Source organism: Mirounga angustirostris, unplaced genomic scaffold (genome assembly GCF_029215605.1).
Source record: "Mirounga angustirostris isolate CCGP_5_RB_7025 unplaced genomic scaffold, mMirAng1.0.hap1 SCAF_17, whole genome shotgun sequence".
Taxonomy (NCBI): Eukaryota; Metazoa; Chordata; class Mammalia; order Carnivora; family Phocidae; genus Mirounga; species Mirounga angustirostris.
In genome coordinates, this window is record NW_026991725.1 from 5,681,518 (window position 1) to 5,699,385 (window position 17,868).

General features: G+C 41.0%; 1 protein-coding gene across 12 annotated transcripts in view; it reads left to right on the forward strand.

Moving 5' to 3' along the window:
- The first annotated feature begins 1,799 nt into the window (after nt 1–1,799).
- NF1 (neurofibromin 1) overlaps nt 1,800–17,868 on the forward strand; it is a 289,382-nt gene continuing 273,313 nt past the window's right edge. For 5 of the 12 annotated variants that reach the window (XR_010408418.1, XM_064582366.1, XM_064582368.1 and 2 more), the window contains exon 1: nt 1,808–2,270. Coding sequence is in view for 9 of the 12 variants with exons in the window: in XM_064582366.1 (XP_064438436.1) it covers nt 2,211–2,270 (60 nt within the window). In the remaining 3 variants the exon portion in view is untranslated. Of the gene's footprint in view, nt 2,271–8,366; nt 8,433–17,868 lie in introns of all 12 variants that reach the window. The other 7 variants (XR_010408419.1, XM_064582371.1, XM_064582374.1 and 4 more) reach the window with 4 other exon arrangements.

The following is a 17,868-nucleotide window of genomic DNA, read 5'->3' on the forward strand; positions in this document are numbered from 1 at the left end:
ATATTCATTTAATATTTATCCTTTTCTTCAACATTGTCACCATCATTTCTGACATCATCTAAAAGAAACTAGTTGGTATTCATGTTGCATCCTTAAAGAATGGACTACAGAACAGCCTAGACCCCATCCTCTTGTTCTGGTGGAATGAAATATAAATTTAATATGTATTTTGGACAATCACCAATCAGCAAAGATTGGAAACGTCTCTCATGGATATCTCTCTCTGTGCATGGGATACTGGCTTAGAGGATTTTTTTGTGGTAAATGTAAAATACTAGTTTTGCTCTGCCTTGTCACCCAATTAGTATCATTCCATGTGGCCTAACTGGCTAATTAGTGTGTGCTCAGAATGTGTAAACTCATTTTTTTTTAAAGATTTTATTTATTTATTTGAGAGAGAGAGACAGAGAGAGAGCACATGAGAGGGGGGAGGGTCAGAGGGAGAAGCAGACTCCCCGCCGGGCAGGGAGCCCGATGCGGGACTCGATCCCGGGACTCCAGGATCATGACCTGAGCCGAAGGCAGTTGCTTAACCAACTGAGCCACCCAGGTGCCCCCATTTTTTTTATTAAGATTTTTTATTTATTTATTTAATTGAGAGAGAAACAGCATGAGAGGGGAGAGGGTCAGAGGGAGAAGCAGGCTCCCCGCTGAGCCGGGAGCCCGATGTGGGACTCGATCCCAGGACTCCGGGACCATGACTTGAGCCGAAGGCAGTCGCTTAACCAACTGAGCCACCCAGGCGCCCTATGTGTAAACTCATTTTAAGAGTATCCTAAGTAAAGTGTATTGAGGAAGATAAACTTAAAAATAGCTCGTTCCAAAGTTCATGTCCAGTATAGATCATAGTTTTGGATGTAATCCTCTTCCTGGAAAACCAATTTCGTGACCCATTTCACTTGAAATCATTTCAACTGTGGTTTTAGGGGCATGGGGAACGCCTTTGTTTCTGGAGAGCCACAGCCTATCTTTATTGTCTTTGGAGTCAAACCTCCTGGCTTTGCATCCTGACTACCTACCAACTCTGCTTTAGGCAAATCTCAGAACCTCCTGTGACCCAGCCTCATCAGTTAGATGAGGGTAATACCTATTGGAAAGGCTCATTGAAAGATTTAAATGAGATGATGAATGTTGAATAGATGATGTATGGGAAGCCCTTAGGGGATTATTGAGGATGGTGCAACTTCAATCAATTATCAATTGTGCAAAAGTTTTACTAACTTGGGTGCCTATCAGTTCAGCAGAGGAAGTCCGGACTGCACTCCGGAGTCTGAGCACTTTGACTGCCATCGGGTCTAGCACTGGGATTTAAGAGACCGTTAAAAAAAAAAAAATCATTGAATCTCCCTTGGCCTTACTTTTCCCCGTTTCTCCCCAGTTTTTACTAGCTACGAAGGACCTGGAAACCTGAGGTTGTGTGCTTTATTTTTTGTGAGAGCTTAAGGCAGAGAGGGACTGTGCACAGCCTCCCCAGATAAGAGGCAGAGATCGCGCTGGGAGAAACGCTAGCCCTAGGGCGCCCTAACTTCCAACCTGGGGAGCAATCCAAACCCGGAGGCCGGCGGGGGAGGGGGAGCCTCTTGTGGCGGTGGGGATGCGAGCGGATGCTCCCGGGTCAGCTCGGACTCTCGCCGGCTGAACCCAGAACCAGAGTGTAGGTGAGCCCGGCGGCGAAGAGGGACGCACGCCTTCGGGCCCGGAGGAGTTAGGTGACGTCACCTCCAGGAGGACTCGCTTTTTCATTAATGAAACCGGCCGGCGCGGGCGCATGCGCGGCAGGCCCCCTTTCCTCTCGCTTCCCCCTCCCCTTTCCCAGCCGCGCTCTCAGTCTCTAGCTCGCTCGCTCTCCCTCTCCCCGGGCCGTGGAAAGGATCCCACTTCCGGTGGGGTGTCATGGCGGCGTCTCGGACTGTGATGGCTGTGGGGAGACGGCGCTAGTGGGGAGAGCGACCAAGAGGCCCCCTCCCCTCCCCGGGTCCCCCTCCCCCGCCCCCCTTCCCCCTGCCTCCTCGCCAACGCCCCCTTCCCCTGTCCCCCTCCCGGCTCGGCGCAGGCCCCCCATCCCCACCCCCGTGGGAACGTTCGGAGCCTGCACTCCTCAGACCCTCTCCTCGCCTCTGCCCTCACCTCGGCCCCCGCTCCCCGCCCTCTTCCCGGCCCTGGGCGCCGGCCGGCCCGTCCCTCCGCCGCCCCCCGGCCGCGGGGAGGACATGGCCGCGCACAGGCCGGTGGAATGGGTCCAGGCCGTGGTCAGCCGCTTCGACGAGCAGGTAACGGGCCCGTGGCGGGCGGGAGGTGGGAGCGAAGTGGGGGTGGGGGCGGAGTGGGTGAGGGGAGGAAGGAGCAGCCGCCTCCCCCGCGGCTGCCTCGGGCTCGGGAGGAAAGGAAGGGGGGAACCAGAGGGGGTGGCCTAGGGGGAGGTGCGGGGAAGGAGGGGACGGCTGGTAGCTCTGGCTCCCCTTCCCTCCTAAGTCGGGGGGTGGGGCCTTTTCCCTGACCACCCCTCGGACCCTCCATCCCCTTTATCCCAGCCCTTCCGCTTGCTAATGAGGATGAGTGACCTGGGGGCGCTTTCAGGGGCTCTCCATCTGGATTTAATTATCCCCCCTTACTTTTTTTTTTTGAACGGAAGTGGGTAACCTTTAGGGGTTTCCCCTTACCTCAGTGGACCTCTGAACTGGGGGTAACTGAAGGAACCCCCAGGCTTGTCTTGTGTACCCCCAGTAGGAGAACGATAACATCCCGCCCCTCCCCCAGTTTCTTCAGCTTCCTCTCTTGGACGGGGAAGAGTAGAAGCAAGCAGGGAAAGCACAGGTTTTCTTACTTTCTGCTCCCTTGTCTCTGCCTGCCCCGAGAGCTCCAAGTGCACACACACACTGCACATCTTTTTGGTACCCCACATGGGCGTCCCCCCCCCATATCCTGATGAGACAAGACTGACATTTACATTGCCGTTGTAGTAGAAACCATGGTTCTCGTTCCCTTATGCTTCTGAAATATCTTTCCCTTTTTTCTTCCTTGGTAATTGCAGTTTCGCCCTTTATTTTGCCAGCGTCTGAGAATGTGAATTTTGCTTTCTTGAGTGAGAATCTTGGGGAGTAAGGGGAGAAGGATGAAAGGAAAAGCGGGAAACTGCATCTGAGTCCCTGACAACAGAGAGCAAGGACAGCTGGGATGTGGTCCTGGAGCCCATAATTCTGCTAGTATTTTGTTGTTTTTAACTCTCACCTCTTGGTTGACAAGAGAACTTTCATTGAGAATATTTGGGGTGGAAAAAAAAAGTTTCATAGCTTGGGGAGGTGCCTTTTTATTCCCTGAGCTTCACACACTGAATCCTGGGGCTGATCAGAATGAATGCACACGAAGCCTTTTGTCAGTGGGAATTAGTTTAACTTTGTGTTGCTGTAGGTAGTTGGGGATGGTGTAAAGGGATGCTTTTTGCAGGTGTGTTCTACCTGGGCTTCCTGTGATGAGGGAACTGTTTAAGATCGAATCAATCTATTTTGTTTACTGGATACAATCATAAAAGTGATCATGGGAGCTGAATGGAGTGGGGAGGGGGGCTCCACTTTTATTGGATCCACAAACATTTCCTTACAGGACTCATAGTGTTTCTGACCTACCTGAAAGATATTTGGGAATAGAGAGCAGGATTGAGAAGAAACTACAGAGATAAAATAGAATTACAAAGCTGTCAGGGGCTTGCAGGAGTTGTCTCACCCATTCTTCTCCTTCCAGACCAAAAAGCATCTAAACCAAGTGTACTACTAATCTATCTGAGGGAGTAAAATGTTACTGCATTTATTTGGGTTGTTATTGATAGAGCATTAGATTAAAAACTTGAGAGAAAAGACTTTCTCTGTGTAATCTTGAAAAAGGATTTAAAAAGCACATGGAAGAACCCCAAAGCTGAGCCTTGTGGACAGCATAATCTGGATGCAGGAATTTGAAGGATTCACACCATCATTGTTCTCCAATTTTTTTTTAAATAATTTTTTCCCAGTTTTTAAACTTTATTTCTTCTTGCCTGTTGATCTCTAGGCTTATCTGCTACATAAGAAAAAGATAGTTTTCTAAATTTTAAAATAAGGATGATTTTGATTATATGCCCAGTAATGCAAGTAAATATTTCCTTCTTTTAGGTCTCCAGCATTAAAGGACCTTAGGCTTTGTTGTTTGCCTTGTTATGAATATTGTGGGATCAAACTTGCCACCATCTGTTAAAAATTAAGAACATAAGAGTTTTAAACGGAAGCATTTTTTAAAAAATATATTCCTTATGTTGTAATTAAGAGAAAGATACATAGGGCAAATTATTCCTCACATTTTTCTCTTACAAGGTTAAAGCCCACTGATTATGATACAAAAGTATAAGGGTTTTCAGTGTTTAATATAAGGTACTTCTTTGTATACCTTAACTTACTACAGAAGTAATAAATGTTTAATTCAGATTAGAGTTTACCTTGAGGTTGGAAAGTGAGACAACTGAGGCACAGATATATTAAATGACTTTCCAAGGTCACATAGCAGATAATAACAAGAGCCTCAGTATGAAAAGTATCGAATGCTGCACAATCAGGAATACTTTTTCTGAAAAGTATCTTGTAGGATTTGTTTTAATAACCCGTTAAGTATAGTTGAGAGAAGAGTTTACATTTTTATTGAGGGGAAGGAAAGCTCTACATGTAGTGAGAGGTATTTGTATAAGAGTCTTAAATGTTTCAGCTCTTTCTAAAAGTTTTAAGTTTTGGATATATTGTCTATATTTTGTTTCACTGGGTCCGGAGGGATTCAGGCTGCTTTTTATTAGAGCTAAGTAAGACGTGTGTATATTGAGCCAGAGAGCATGTGCAAGTCTAAAGGTAGCAACTCTGTTTATGATTGAATTGATGTTTTTGTTGGCCTTCTAACATTTAAGGTGATTAAAGCAGAAAAGCACTGCTAGCCATTGCTGATAACGTTTTGTACTCTGATGGGTATTGCTTGGCAACTTGATGCGGTAGACTGTTAAAAGAAGTGGTAGTGTTCCATCTTGATGTTTTGAGCTTAAGTCCTTGTTTCCAAGTGGTAAATGAAATTGCTGTAATATGCTAGTATTGCACCTAAACGTAATATTTATGGCCTAAGTTGAATGATTCTTACCAATTTTAAACGTAGTTATCTCTTTGATTAGGGAAATGGCAGTTGCAAAGATGGAAGGCCAGAAAGGTGAATGAATGTATCAGTTATATCTTCTGCTTCTCTGTGACCTGCCTTTACGGTACTGAATAGTAAGTTTGAAATTGGCAAATTTTAGGTGTGTAGCTGTAAATTGTGGCTTATTAGGTTACTTAACAAATTATAGAAAATCTTGTTACATGCCCCACCTAGCTCTGTGTGCCCCACCTGTTCTGTAGGACTTTGTTTCTCTCTTTTTTTTTTTTTCCTTAAGATTCATTTATTTGATAGAGAGAGAGGAAGTGAGAGCTGGGGAAGGGGCAGAGGGAGAGGGAGAGAATCTCAAGCTGACTGCCTGCTGAGTGTGGAGCCAGATGCGGGGCTTGATCTCATGACCCTGAGATCATGACCTGAGCCAAAATCAAGAGTCGGATGCTCAACTGAATGAGCCACCCAGGCACCCCAGTAGGACTTTGTTTCTGAAAGGGCATGTAAGAAAATTGTGGTTATTTGTAGATTTTTTCCTTTTTTTTTTTTAAAGAAATTGGAAAAAAAGGTATTCCCCAAATGATTTGTCATAAATATATTCATTTAAGCATTTATAGTTTCCGTATCTGGTCAAGTAAAAACAGTATTTAACACTCCCTCCCATTTTTAAGAGCATATTAGAGAATAAACTCTGATTTTTGATATGAAATCATTGCATATTAGTTATTATAAATTGAATGCTAATTGGAATGCCCTTTGAATATGTGGTATAAAACACACATGGTATAAAATGATTGGCAAGGGGCGCCTGGGTGGCTTAGTCGGTTAAGCTCGGACTCTTGATTTTGGCTTAGGTCATGATCTCAGGGTCCTGGGATCAAGCCCCACATCCAGCTCCACACTCAAGTGGGGAGTCTGCTTGAGGATTCTTTTTTTTTTTTAATTTTAAAGATTTTATTTATTTATTTGAGAGAGAGAATGAGATAGAGCATGAGAGGGTGGAGGGTCAGAGGGAGAAGCAGACTCCCTGCTGAGCAGGGAGCCCGATGCGGGACTCGATCCCGGGACTCCAGGATCATGACCTGAGCCGAAGGCAGTCGCTTAACCAACTGAGCCACCCAGGCGCCCCTGCTTGAGGATTCTATCTCCCTCTCCCTCTGCCCCTCCACCTGCCTCATGTGTGTGCACATGCTCTCATAAATAAATAAATCTTAAAAATGATTGGCAAGTGTCTTTGAGGTTATAAACCACATGTTAATTGGCTAAATAGATTTGTAAAACTTTGAAGCTGTTTTGGATTAAAAAAAAAATCTAGGGGTGCTGGGTGGCTCAGTGGTTAAGCGTCTGCCTTCGGCTCAGGTCATGGGCCTAGGGTCCTGGTATAGAGCCCCACATCGGGCTCCTTGCTCAGCGGGAAGCCTGCTTCTCCCTCTCCCACTCCCCCTGCTTGTGTCCCCTCTCTCGCTGTTTCTCTCTCTGTCAAATAAATAAAATCTTAAAAAAAAAAAAAAATCTCCTAGCCTAGCCTTGTTCTTAAAGCCTTGTCTGCCATTTTTATAAGGCCTTAAAAGTAGTTGAAAATGAATACTCTTTTGGCGAGGGGTATTTTATGGTGAGGAAAAAATGCTTATTCTTTATTCTGGAACTCACTTTTAATTATTTTTTTTAAGATTTTATTTGAGAACAAGAGAGAGTGAGCGAGCATGAGTGGTGGGGTCAGGGGCAGAGAGAGAGGGAGAAGCAGGCTCCCTGCTGACCAGGAAGCCGATGTGGGGTTTGATCCAGGACCCCAGGATCATGACCTGAGCCGAAGGCAGATGCTTAACCTACTGAGCCACCCAGGCATCCCTGGAACTCATATTTTTAAAAAATTTCTTACCACTGGTCCTCAATTCTCTATGCTCCCTCACTCCCCTTACCTTATGTAGCATCTGATTTAACTTTTCTTTATGTGACTGCCTTCCTTTTTGCCTTCAAGCTTACTAAGATTTCTTTTCTCAAACATTTACTTGGTCCTGTAGCTTTCTCTCAGTGGATCATTTTTTTTTTCTTTTTGTTGCCAGATACCTGCTGCCCCTACTGTTTATCCACCCATTTCCTTTATAGCTGAAAACTAGCTTCTGCCTCTGCTTTCCTTGTGGATTGCTGCTTTCTTGAAAGTGATTCCTTCTGGCAAACACTGGTTTTTCTCAACCGTAGTGCCGCTGTGGTATTCTATTACCTCTGGAAACCAGTCTACTGGAATTCCTAAGAAAACAGTACTGACTTGTATGTGTGCTTGCAGATCCTTATATATTGATGTGCTCATCGATCCTTGGAAGGATTTGCTTTCTCTGTCGTACCGTACTGTGTATCACTGAACTGGGGTTCCTAAATGGGGTCTGAGTTTTCTGCTATTTACTACCTCTGTCCTTATGCTAGCCATTATTAGATCTCTGTGGATCTAGATTTTCCTCATCTGTCAGAAAAGAATTAACTAGAAAATCTCTAAGGTTCTCTATCTAGTTTAAATATTCGATGATTTTAATATTTTAATAGCATCTCCCCATGCCATAACAGTCCATTGGGAGCTGACTCCACTTAATTTACCAAACTGTTTCTCATTATGCCTCAGCATGCACCTATGTCCCAGACAGGTTGGCTCAGTCTCTTCTGTATATATCATGCTTATTCCTGCCTCTCAGCCTTTGTTGATGCCAGCCCCTGCCTAAATGCTTTCTCGTCCTCTGTGCTTTTAAAATTCCTATCCATCAATGTGCACCTCAAGCTTCAAGCTTCATTTTCCCCATGAAGTCTTTTCAGATTAAACTCACTGCAGTCTCACTTCTTGGTGTGCTTGTCACCTGGGGTTTCTCCCCTCAGGAGGGTTGATTGAACATAGCTTAGTATTTGCTTTTCTCTTTTTGTTAAATAGAGTGTAAACTTTCTAAAAAGCAAGAAACCTCTGGTAGAATTGTCATATAGTCACCCCAGGGCCCTGCATAGTTATGAGCATATAGTGTGTCATTGATGGAATGTTTTGTATATGATTCCTGATTGAAAGATTGATTGGCTAAAAGGAGTGGTGATTTTGACTTTTAAATGGAAATAACTGAATTTTAATGTAGTGTTTGTAATAGCCTAGGTCTTACAAGTTAAATGATATTTTAATCACGAATAGTTTTTTTTTTTTTAAGTGATAGCTTTGAGGAACTTGCACATATTTATATTTCTTCCCACAGAGCTAACATGTTTTATGAATCAAGTTTCAGATCTGGTGGTCTTGGATTTGTCACTTGCTTTTAGTGGTAAGTTTCTATATAAGGAAATTTTTTGCAGTAGTCTGTTAGGATCATGAATGCAAAGCGCTTTGAAAAATCTGAAAGTATGTAAATGTGAGATTTACACATTTTCTTTACAGCTTATTGACTTTTGTGTTTTCACTAAATAAGGGAGATTGACTGGTCTCTGGATATTCCCCCGAAATGTACCTTGACTGATACACATGCATCACTGTAGCATTCATTGATAAATACTTAGGGTACTGAGTGCAACCTTATGTAACATATCATGGATGTCTGTAGTTGATTTTTCTTGCTTTATCATCTAATTTATAGCAAATGTATTATATGGCTCCTCAAGTTTGGGACGTTTAATATAAAAGTGTCATAAGGTATTGTGTGAATTCGGCCAGCAATATTGTTATATTTTATTTTATTTTTTTAAGAGATTTTTTTTTTTAAGATTTTATTTATTTGAGAGAGAGAGTGCGCATGAGCACAAGCTGGGGGGAGAGACAGAGGGAGAGGCAGACTCCCAGGACGCTGGGGTCATGATCTGAACCGAAGGCAGACACTTAAACAACTGAGCCACCCAGGCACCCCTGATTTTAACTATTCCTATATGTGACATTTTGAACAATAGGAAATTAGGTTCTTAAATCTGCTTCCTCTTCTTCTTTTATTTTATTATTATTTTTTGATGTGTTTAGCATGAAGAATTTTGTGCTTATAGGAAAGGTTAGTGATCTATTACAATACGGTAGTGCCTTACTTTTACATCTTTTTTCTTTGGATTACTGAGACTGCTACGGGGCATTTTTGTTTTAGTCTTCAAATTTCGTATTTTGGGGTTCTTTATAGATTCTGTATTGTTGCATTTTAACAACATGCTTTTAAAGGTGAGCAGTGTATTAATTAAGAACATGTATTTTGTAGATGTGTTCCTTCAGCTTCAGTCTGTTCTTCATTGGGAGTTATGTGTGTGTATCAGACAAGGGACAGGAGGTATAAGAAGGCTTTTTTTTTTTTTAAGGACGTTTAAGGAGGAGAATATTCCATAGATGTAGAAGGGGAGGTTTGTGGGGAGGTTAGCTTAAACTGTTAAAAGGCTTAGAATCAATACTGAAGCAGAATATGGGCATCTTAAGCTCTTTCTTTGCAGAGGATTGACTTGTATTTATAAAAGCATTGGCTTATTTTATCTGAGATCTTTTAGAATACCCCATTTTCTTGCGGGTGGAGAGGGAAAGATGAGACAAAGTTTGTTTTGACCTTGAAGAATAGAAAAGTTAAGGTGTTTAACATTGTAGTGACTAATTTTAAGTTTCAGCAATCTGTAAAATTCTGTATCATACTGTCAGAACCTTCAGTAAACAGCACTCTGAGAGGTTGTGCTGAAGAAAATTTTAACATTGTAGAATATGAATAACTGGAATTGGTAGTGCCCTCATTAAAGTCTCTTAAGGTACGCACAGTAGACTGCCTCTCTGACCACTTCAGATGTCCAGTGCCAGTGATGTAGAGTTACCTTCTTTAGTTCTCTGAGAGTGGCTTTAGAGCCGTTGACTTTATCATCAAAAGAACTGTTGAGACAAGAAAGCCCCAAGCTAATATGGAATCCCATCCTATTATGATGAAGAATTGGAATTATTCTCTAAACCTTTACATGTTTTTTACTATAAATGGCACTGATTACTTTGCAGTAGCAATAACTTGAGGTGCAAACTCCCGGATTGCATATTTTCTTTAAACCACAGGTAGGCTCTCTTTTGGTTTGGCTTAAGGTTGCCACTACAGTCTACAAGCTGTTGCCTGCCCCTATTCATATTTTGTAGCTTTGAGTGTCTTATCCTATTGCATTTCAGAGAACTTACTTAACTTTTCCTGATGAAATCCTTTCCCCCTTCACTTCACATCCCCCAAGCAGGGTGGTATATCTAGTGTCAGAGGCATGAAATTAATTGAGCAAATAGCAGGACTTTTAGGAATATATTTTAAAGGTTTTTTACCTAACTTATTTTATTTTATTTTTTTAAAGATTTTATTTATTTATTTGACAGAGACACAGCGAGAGAGGGAACACAAGCAGGGGGAGTGGGAGAGGGAGAAGCAGGCCTCCCGCGCAACAGGGAGCCCGATGCCTGGCTCGATCCTAGGACCCTGGGACCATGACCTGAGCCGAAGGCAGACGACCAACAACTGAGCCACCCAGGCGCCCCTTACCTAACTTATTTTTAATCATAGTTTTATACTATGTATAAAGGTAGTGACCTTGTGGGTAATTACCACGCATAAGAATCTCAAGTGACCCTTTTCACTTTACTTGTTGACAGCTTTCCTTGGGTAGTCTTCATAGTAATTTGGGCATGAGAAAACAACCACCTCAAATTTGTGATGACAGTAAACTAGGTGGTAAAAAAAACAAAAACAAAACCTTTTTTTTATAGCTTTCAGGGTGGCTTTGGACCAGTCACTTCTCTGAACTTCAGTTTTTTATGTTTTCTTCTATAAAATGGGGATAATACCTGCCTACTCATATCTTGGGCTTGTTTAGTGTCTTAGGTGTGAATCTTACATGAAAGGAAGCTGTAAAGTCATAAAAATGTATTACTGTGATTATCATCATGTGCAGTATTTTTTCTATCCCTTCTTTATAGTTTGATTATTATTACATTATTATATAGTTTGGTATTACTATTACTTTGCATGAGGAAAAATGAAACTAGAGATGCAGAGCAACTTGTCCACAATCATATGACATGTAATTAATTGAGTTTAAACTAGAGTGTGGGTGTTAATCCTTAGAGCAGTAACTTTTCAATAAAGCTTTACAAAAAAAGATCTAAATTTTTTGAACAGATAGCACAAATATGTAAAGTGAGAAATGTATTATTGTTTCTTCACTCAAAGTTGAGTTGTTAACATTTTGCCTTTTATGTTCATGTGAGTGTATCTAGAAATCTTTTAACACATCTGGTCATGTGTTAGAAATAGACATAACTAGACATACATTTTAAACATTATATCTTTGATTTCATTATTTATCATTCTTTTCACCTTATCAAAGCTTCTTTGGCTGTTAGGAGAAGTTGTAAAATTGTTCCCCCCCCCCTTTTTTTTAGATTTTAATTATCTGTGTGAGAGAGAGAGAGAGAGAGAGATAGTGTGCACATGGAGAGCATGGAGTGGGGGAGAAGCAGAGGGAGAGGGACAAGCAGACTCCGCCCTGAGTACTGAGCCTGACTGGGGGGGGGGGGGGGTCGATCTCACAACCCTGAGATCATGACCTGTGCCAAGATCAAAAGTCAGATGCTTAACCGACTGAGTCACTCAGGCACCCCAAAATTGTTCCCCTTTTATTTTAGTTTTATAACATTGCATTATATTCATTGCAGATTTTTAGGTGAAGAGAGTTGAATAAGAAGGTGAGAGAATAGAGTTTGTTAGAATACCAACAGGAATGTACAATTATAAATGTGAGACTATGTATTTATTTCATTTTTTATCTTGGCGTTTTACTGTCCAGTTTCATAAAATTGGTTTTCATACTCTAAGAACATTCCATTTAGGATTTGATTAAATTTGAGCCAACTCTTTAAACTTTGGTAGTATTTGAGTGCTTTAGCCTATTGGATTTTTGGGTATTCCTGTTTTTTTTTACTTGTTATATATGTTTTCAGTCCTGCGCTCCTCCCCCACTCCCCCCCAAACCATTCATCCTGACTTTTGGAATATCTTTTCACCATCCATCTCAGCTCAGGGCTGGGAAAATGTTTTTTTTATACTCCAGGCAGGTCTTCCTTTTGGGTAATGGACTGAAGTGGGGGGGGGGGAGCATTTGTATTTCCTGTTATGTTTCAGTTTTGGCCTCTTATAACTGAATTTGCAAGTAGAGAATGGAAGTAGGAGGTTTTGTTTTGGTCAAATGTTGGCAACAAAGATCAATGAAGACCTGTGCTTTGGTTTCTGCCTTGACTCAACTACCTTGTGATATGTAAATCTAAATTCTGAGTTGTTTCATTATCTGTAAAACAGGAGAAATAGGATCTGACAGTCTAAAACTTTTATAATTCTTAAAACGGATTGACTTTTGTTTTATATTTTAGAGCCAGTCCTCTGAAAAAAATCATTCCGGTCACTAATTGATTAGTCACAGATCCTTAGTTAGAGGGAATCTGAGATTATTTAAATCCACTTCTGCAGTAGCCTTGGCAGATGATTGTCCAACCTCTATTTGGACATTTATTTTAAAAAAAATACAGTAGTAATTCATGTTCATTGTTGAAATTCAGTAAATCACACACAGACAAAATGAATAAAAGTCATTTATAATACCACACTGCAGAGAGAACCACAGTTAAAATTTTAGTATATAATTAAGTGTGCTGATTCTGAAATCAGACTGTCTGGGTTTGAATTCTTGGGCTCTGCTTTGCCACTGTTTCCTAGCCCGTGGCCAGTTTACTTCTTCAAGCTTCAGTTTCTTCACTTGTAAAATAGTCAGTAAAAGTATCTAATTTTCAGAGATGGTTGTGAGATTTAAATTAGGAAATATGTGTAAAGCATGTTGCATGGGTTCTTGCACATGGAAGGAGCTCAATAAATGTTAGCTACTGTTGTTAGGTTGTTGGAATTGAATGAGATACATTGTTTTATAATCTCTCTTTTTTTTTTAAAAGATTTTATTTATTAGAGAGAGAGAGATCACGAGCAGGGGCGGGGGGTAGAGGGAGAAGCAGACTCCCCACTAAGCAGGGAGCCTGATGCAGGACTCGAGGGATCATGACCTGAGTGAAGGCAGATGCTTAACCGACTGAGCCACCCAGGCGCCCTATAATCTGCTCTTTTAACATACCAACATAATGTGAACATTTGCCCATTTGATTACATTTTCTTTTACAGTATTTTTTTTTTTTTAAGATTTTATTTATTCATGAGAGAGAGAGAGAGAGAGGCAGAGGGAGAAGCAGGCTCCCAAGGAGCAGGGAGCCCGATGCGGGACTCGATCCCAGGGTACTGGGATCATGACCTGAGCCGAAGGCAGACGCTTAACCATCTGAGCCACCCGGGCGCCCTCTTTTACAGTATTTAAAAATTTTAAGTAATTTAAATTTTTAAAAATATTTTAGAATTTTCTACATCGAACATGTTTATAATCAGAAAAACAACCAGTAACAAAGGAAATATTACTTTATAAAATATGATTAGAATATATTAGTGTACAAAGTTATAATCTCAGTTTCTAGCAGTGTAAGGTTAACATAGAAGTAGGATTTGAATGAAATGAATATAAGATTAAAATATAAGGGCTTGTTACGGTACCTTCAGCTATCTAGGTGATAGGGGGACCATGACCTGAGTACAAGCGCAATCTCCTTGATGGGTCTATTGATTTTAGAGTTTTCAAGGATGGTTATGTGGTTGCACTGTACAAAGTTTAGCCAGTCTCATTGAAGACATTAGGTTAAATCCTTTATCTTTTCTTATCTGTTACAAATAATACTATGGTATGTAATCTTATTTTGCCCTCTGGGTGACCAGAGATACTACATCTCAAGGTAATCCATTCCATTAGTTAAAATAGTAGTTATTAAATACTCAAATTGAGCCTCATCTGTCATATCAGTAAACATTTAAGTGTTTTTGTGATACATGCTGAGCATTGTGGTAAATGCTGGGGTTATAAAGACAAGATACGGCTCTTGCTCTCAAGGTACCTAAAGTCTGATAAGGAAGAAAGACAATAAGAAAATTATGGTAAATATTTTGATAGATGCATAGTGTATAATGGGTGCGTGTAAGAAGAGCACTTAATTTACTTTACTATTTATTTATTTATTTATTTAGTTAGTTAGTTAGTTAGTTAGTTAGTTAGTTAGTTAAATAGGTTCAATGCCCCAATGTGGGGCCTGAACTCACAACCCTGAGATCAGGAGTCAGATGCTGTACCCACTGAGCCAGCCAGGCACCCCTGAGGAGCAAATTTAGACTGGGCAGTCAGGGAGAGCTTGTCAGGGAAAATAAAGCCTGAACTGTATTATCAATCTTGTAGGGTCTTGTATGCTATACAAAAATGTTTAAACTCTCTTTTGAAGGCTTTGGGCAAATATTTCATCTAATGCCTTATCCTTACATGAGGGAGATTGAAGAATATAATAAAGGGAAATGATTTTATGAGGTACCACAGGAGGTAGAAGAAAATAGGGATCTTAAATTCAGGTAGTGGAATTAGAGACTGAGATGGTAGAGAAGGAAAGAATGGGTTTATCATAGTTGTTGGAGTCAATGAGAATGGGTGCAGTTTTTTTTTTACTTTTATTTTTATTTTTTATTCTTCTGTTAATCCCCATACATTACATCATTAGTTTTAGATGAAGTGTTCCATGATTCATTGTTTGTGCATAACACCCAGTGCTCCATGCAGAATGTGCCCTCCTCAATACCCACCACCAGGCTAACCCATCCTCCCACTCCCCTCCCCTCTAGAACCCTCAGTTTGTTTTTCAGAGTCCATCGTCTCTCATGGTTCGTCTACCCCGAGAATGGGTGCAATTTAAGGACACTTAGCAATACAGGACATTATTAAGGACTCAGCTGAATTTGGAGACCATTATCTTTGTTATGGTCATAGTCACTAAAATTAAGATCAAGGAAGGTTAAAGATCAGATGTTGGATAGGTGGTCCACCTTGATATTGAAGTCACCTAGATTAGAGTTGCCAGATTTAGCAAATAGGATGTCTAGTTAAATGTGAATTTCAGGGGCACCTGGGTAGCTCAGGCTGTTAAGTGTCCAACTCTTGGTTTTGGCTCAGTTTGTGATCTCAGGGTGGTCAGATCCAGCCCCGTGTTCGGCTCCATGCTCAGCGTGGATCCTGCTTAAGATTCTCTGGCTCGCTCTTTCCCTCTGCCCCCTCCCTGCTCCCACTTGCACATGCACTCTCTCTAGAGAGAGAGAGAGAATCCTAAGCAGGCTCCATGCTCAGTGCAGAGCCCAATGCGGGGCTTGATCTCACAACCCTGAGATCATGACCTGAGCTGAAATCGAGTTGGTTGCTTAACCAACTGAGCCACCCAGGTGCCCGCCCCTGCTAAAATAAATAAATAATAAAATCTTTAAAAAAGAAATGTGAATTTCAGATAAATAATGGATAAATTTAGTATAAGTATGTCCCAAATATTGATGGGACATACTTATACTAAAAAGAATTATTCATGTTTATTTGAAATTCAAATTTAATTGGAAGTCCTATATTTTATCAGGTAACACAAACCTAGATGATACTGGATGGTGATGGATTTGAGATAGAGGAGTGACTGAGCTGGGAGCCAAATTGTTTTGATGATGGGGGAAAATATCTAGAAAGTTGTAGGTGACTGTGACAAGGTTATTTTTTTAAATTTAGGTATAGTTGACATACGATATTATATTAGTTTCAGATGTATAACATACTTATTTGACATTTACGTACATTATGAAGTGATCACCATAAGTCTAGTTATCATCTGTCATCATACATAGTTATTTCAGTATTATTGACTATATTCCCTATGCTGTACTTTATATCCCCATGACTTATTTTGTAACTAGAAGTATGTACCTTTCAATCCCCTTCACCTATTTTACCCATCCTCTTACTCCACTCCCCTCTGGCAATCACCAGTTCATTCTCTGTTTCTGTTTTGTTTGTTAATTTGTTTTTTATTTTATTTTTTAAAAATTTTATTTATTTATTTTTAAAGATTTTATTTATTTATTTATTTGACAGAGAGAGACACAGCGAGAGAGGGAACACAAGCAGGGGGAGTGGGAGAGGGAGAAGCAGGCTTCCCGCAGAGCAGGGAGCCCGATGTGGGGCTCGATCCCAGAACCCTGGGATTATGACCTGAGCCAAAGGCAGACGCCCAACGACTGAGCCACCCAGGCGCCCCTTGTTTTGTTTTTTAGATTCCACATGTAAGTGGAATCATACAGTATTTGTTTTTCTCAGTCTGACTTACTTCACTTTGCTTAATACCCTTTTAGGTCCATTCATGTTGTCATAAATGGTACAATGGTCGTCAGTACTCAGGCATACCATTTTTCATCCTTTTTCTCAGTATTCTTGTATATGAGGGTGTTTTGTGATGTTTAAAAAAGTAGGGGCACCTGGGTGGCTTAGTCGGTTAAGCGTCTGCTTTCAGTTCAGGTCATGATCTCAGGGTCCTGGATTTGAACCCCACATCAGGCTCCCTGCAAAGAACCTGCTTCTCCCTCTTCCTCTGCCTGCCACTCCCCCTGCTTCTACTCTCTCTAATAAATAAATAAAATCTTTAAAAAATAATAATAAGGGGCGCCTGGGTGGCTCAGTCGTTGGGCGTCTGCCTTCGGCTCAGGTCATGATCCCAAGATCCTGGGATCGAGCCCCGCATCGGGCTCCCTGCTCAGCGGGGAGCCTGCTTCTCCCCCTCCCACTCCCCCTGCCTGTGTTCCCTCTCTCACTGTCTCTCTGTCAAATAAATAAATAAAATCTTAAAAAAAAAAATAATAAATGCCTTAAAAAAGGCTGAGCATCAGGTAGACTATATTTTTGGTATTCATTTGATTAGTGTAGTAAACCCATCAGCAAATATTAATTGGCATATGTGTGCAAGTGTGCTTTATTTTATTTTTTTAAGATTTTATTTATTTGAGCGAGAGCACACACATGCACGAGCAGTGGGAAGGGGGCAGAGGGAGAGGGAGAAGCAGACTCCCCGCTGTGCAGGGAGCCTGATGCATGACTTGATCCCAGGACCCTGGGATTGTGATCTTGGCCGAAGGCAGACATTTAACCAACTGAGCCACCCAGGCACCCATTTGTGTGTGTGTGTTTTTTTTTAAAGTTTTATTATGAAAAGTTTCAAACATACACAAAAGTAGAAAGATGATTGTAAATGAATCTCCATGTGCCCATTACCCAGCTTCTACTCAGTTTTTTTCATCCATACTCCTACTCATTTCTTGCTCAGCACTTCTCCATTTTGAAGCAACCATAGTTATTATTTCAGCCTGACTTATTCTTATATTGACTTTAAGAGCTTGTGATATAAAAACAGTACTCAAATAGGAATCAGAACACTTGAATTTGAGTTCTAACTTTCTGAGAAATGAGTTAAGCTGGGCAAGTCAAGCTGTCTGAACCCTACATTCCTAATCTTTTGAAGGGAGCATGGATTGTGGAGGGGACATAAGGTTACTCCCCTATTTCACAGGGCTGTGTGAATGAAAAATATGAGATGAGATGAGATAATATATGTGAAGGTACTTTGTAAACTTAATACAAGTAAAATTTCTTTCTTGTTAGTAAATGATGCTTCCTTCTATAAGGGCTTAAAAGTCATCTGCATAATAATCAGTTTTAGAATTATCTGGTTTTTGACGTTAAATTCAGTCCATAGTCCTGAAGTCATATTTTCACCTTTACCCACCTCTGTTGTTTTGA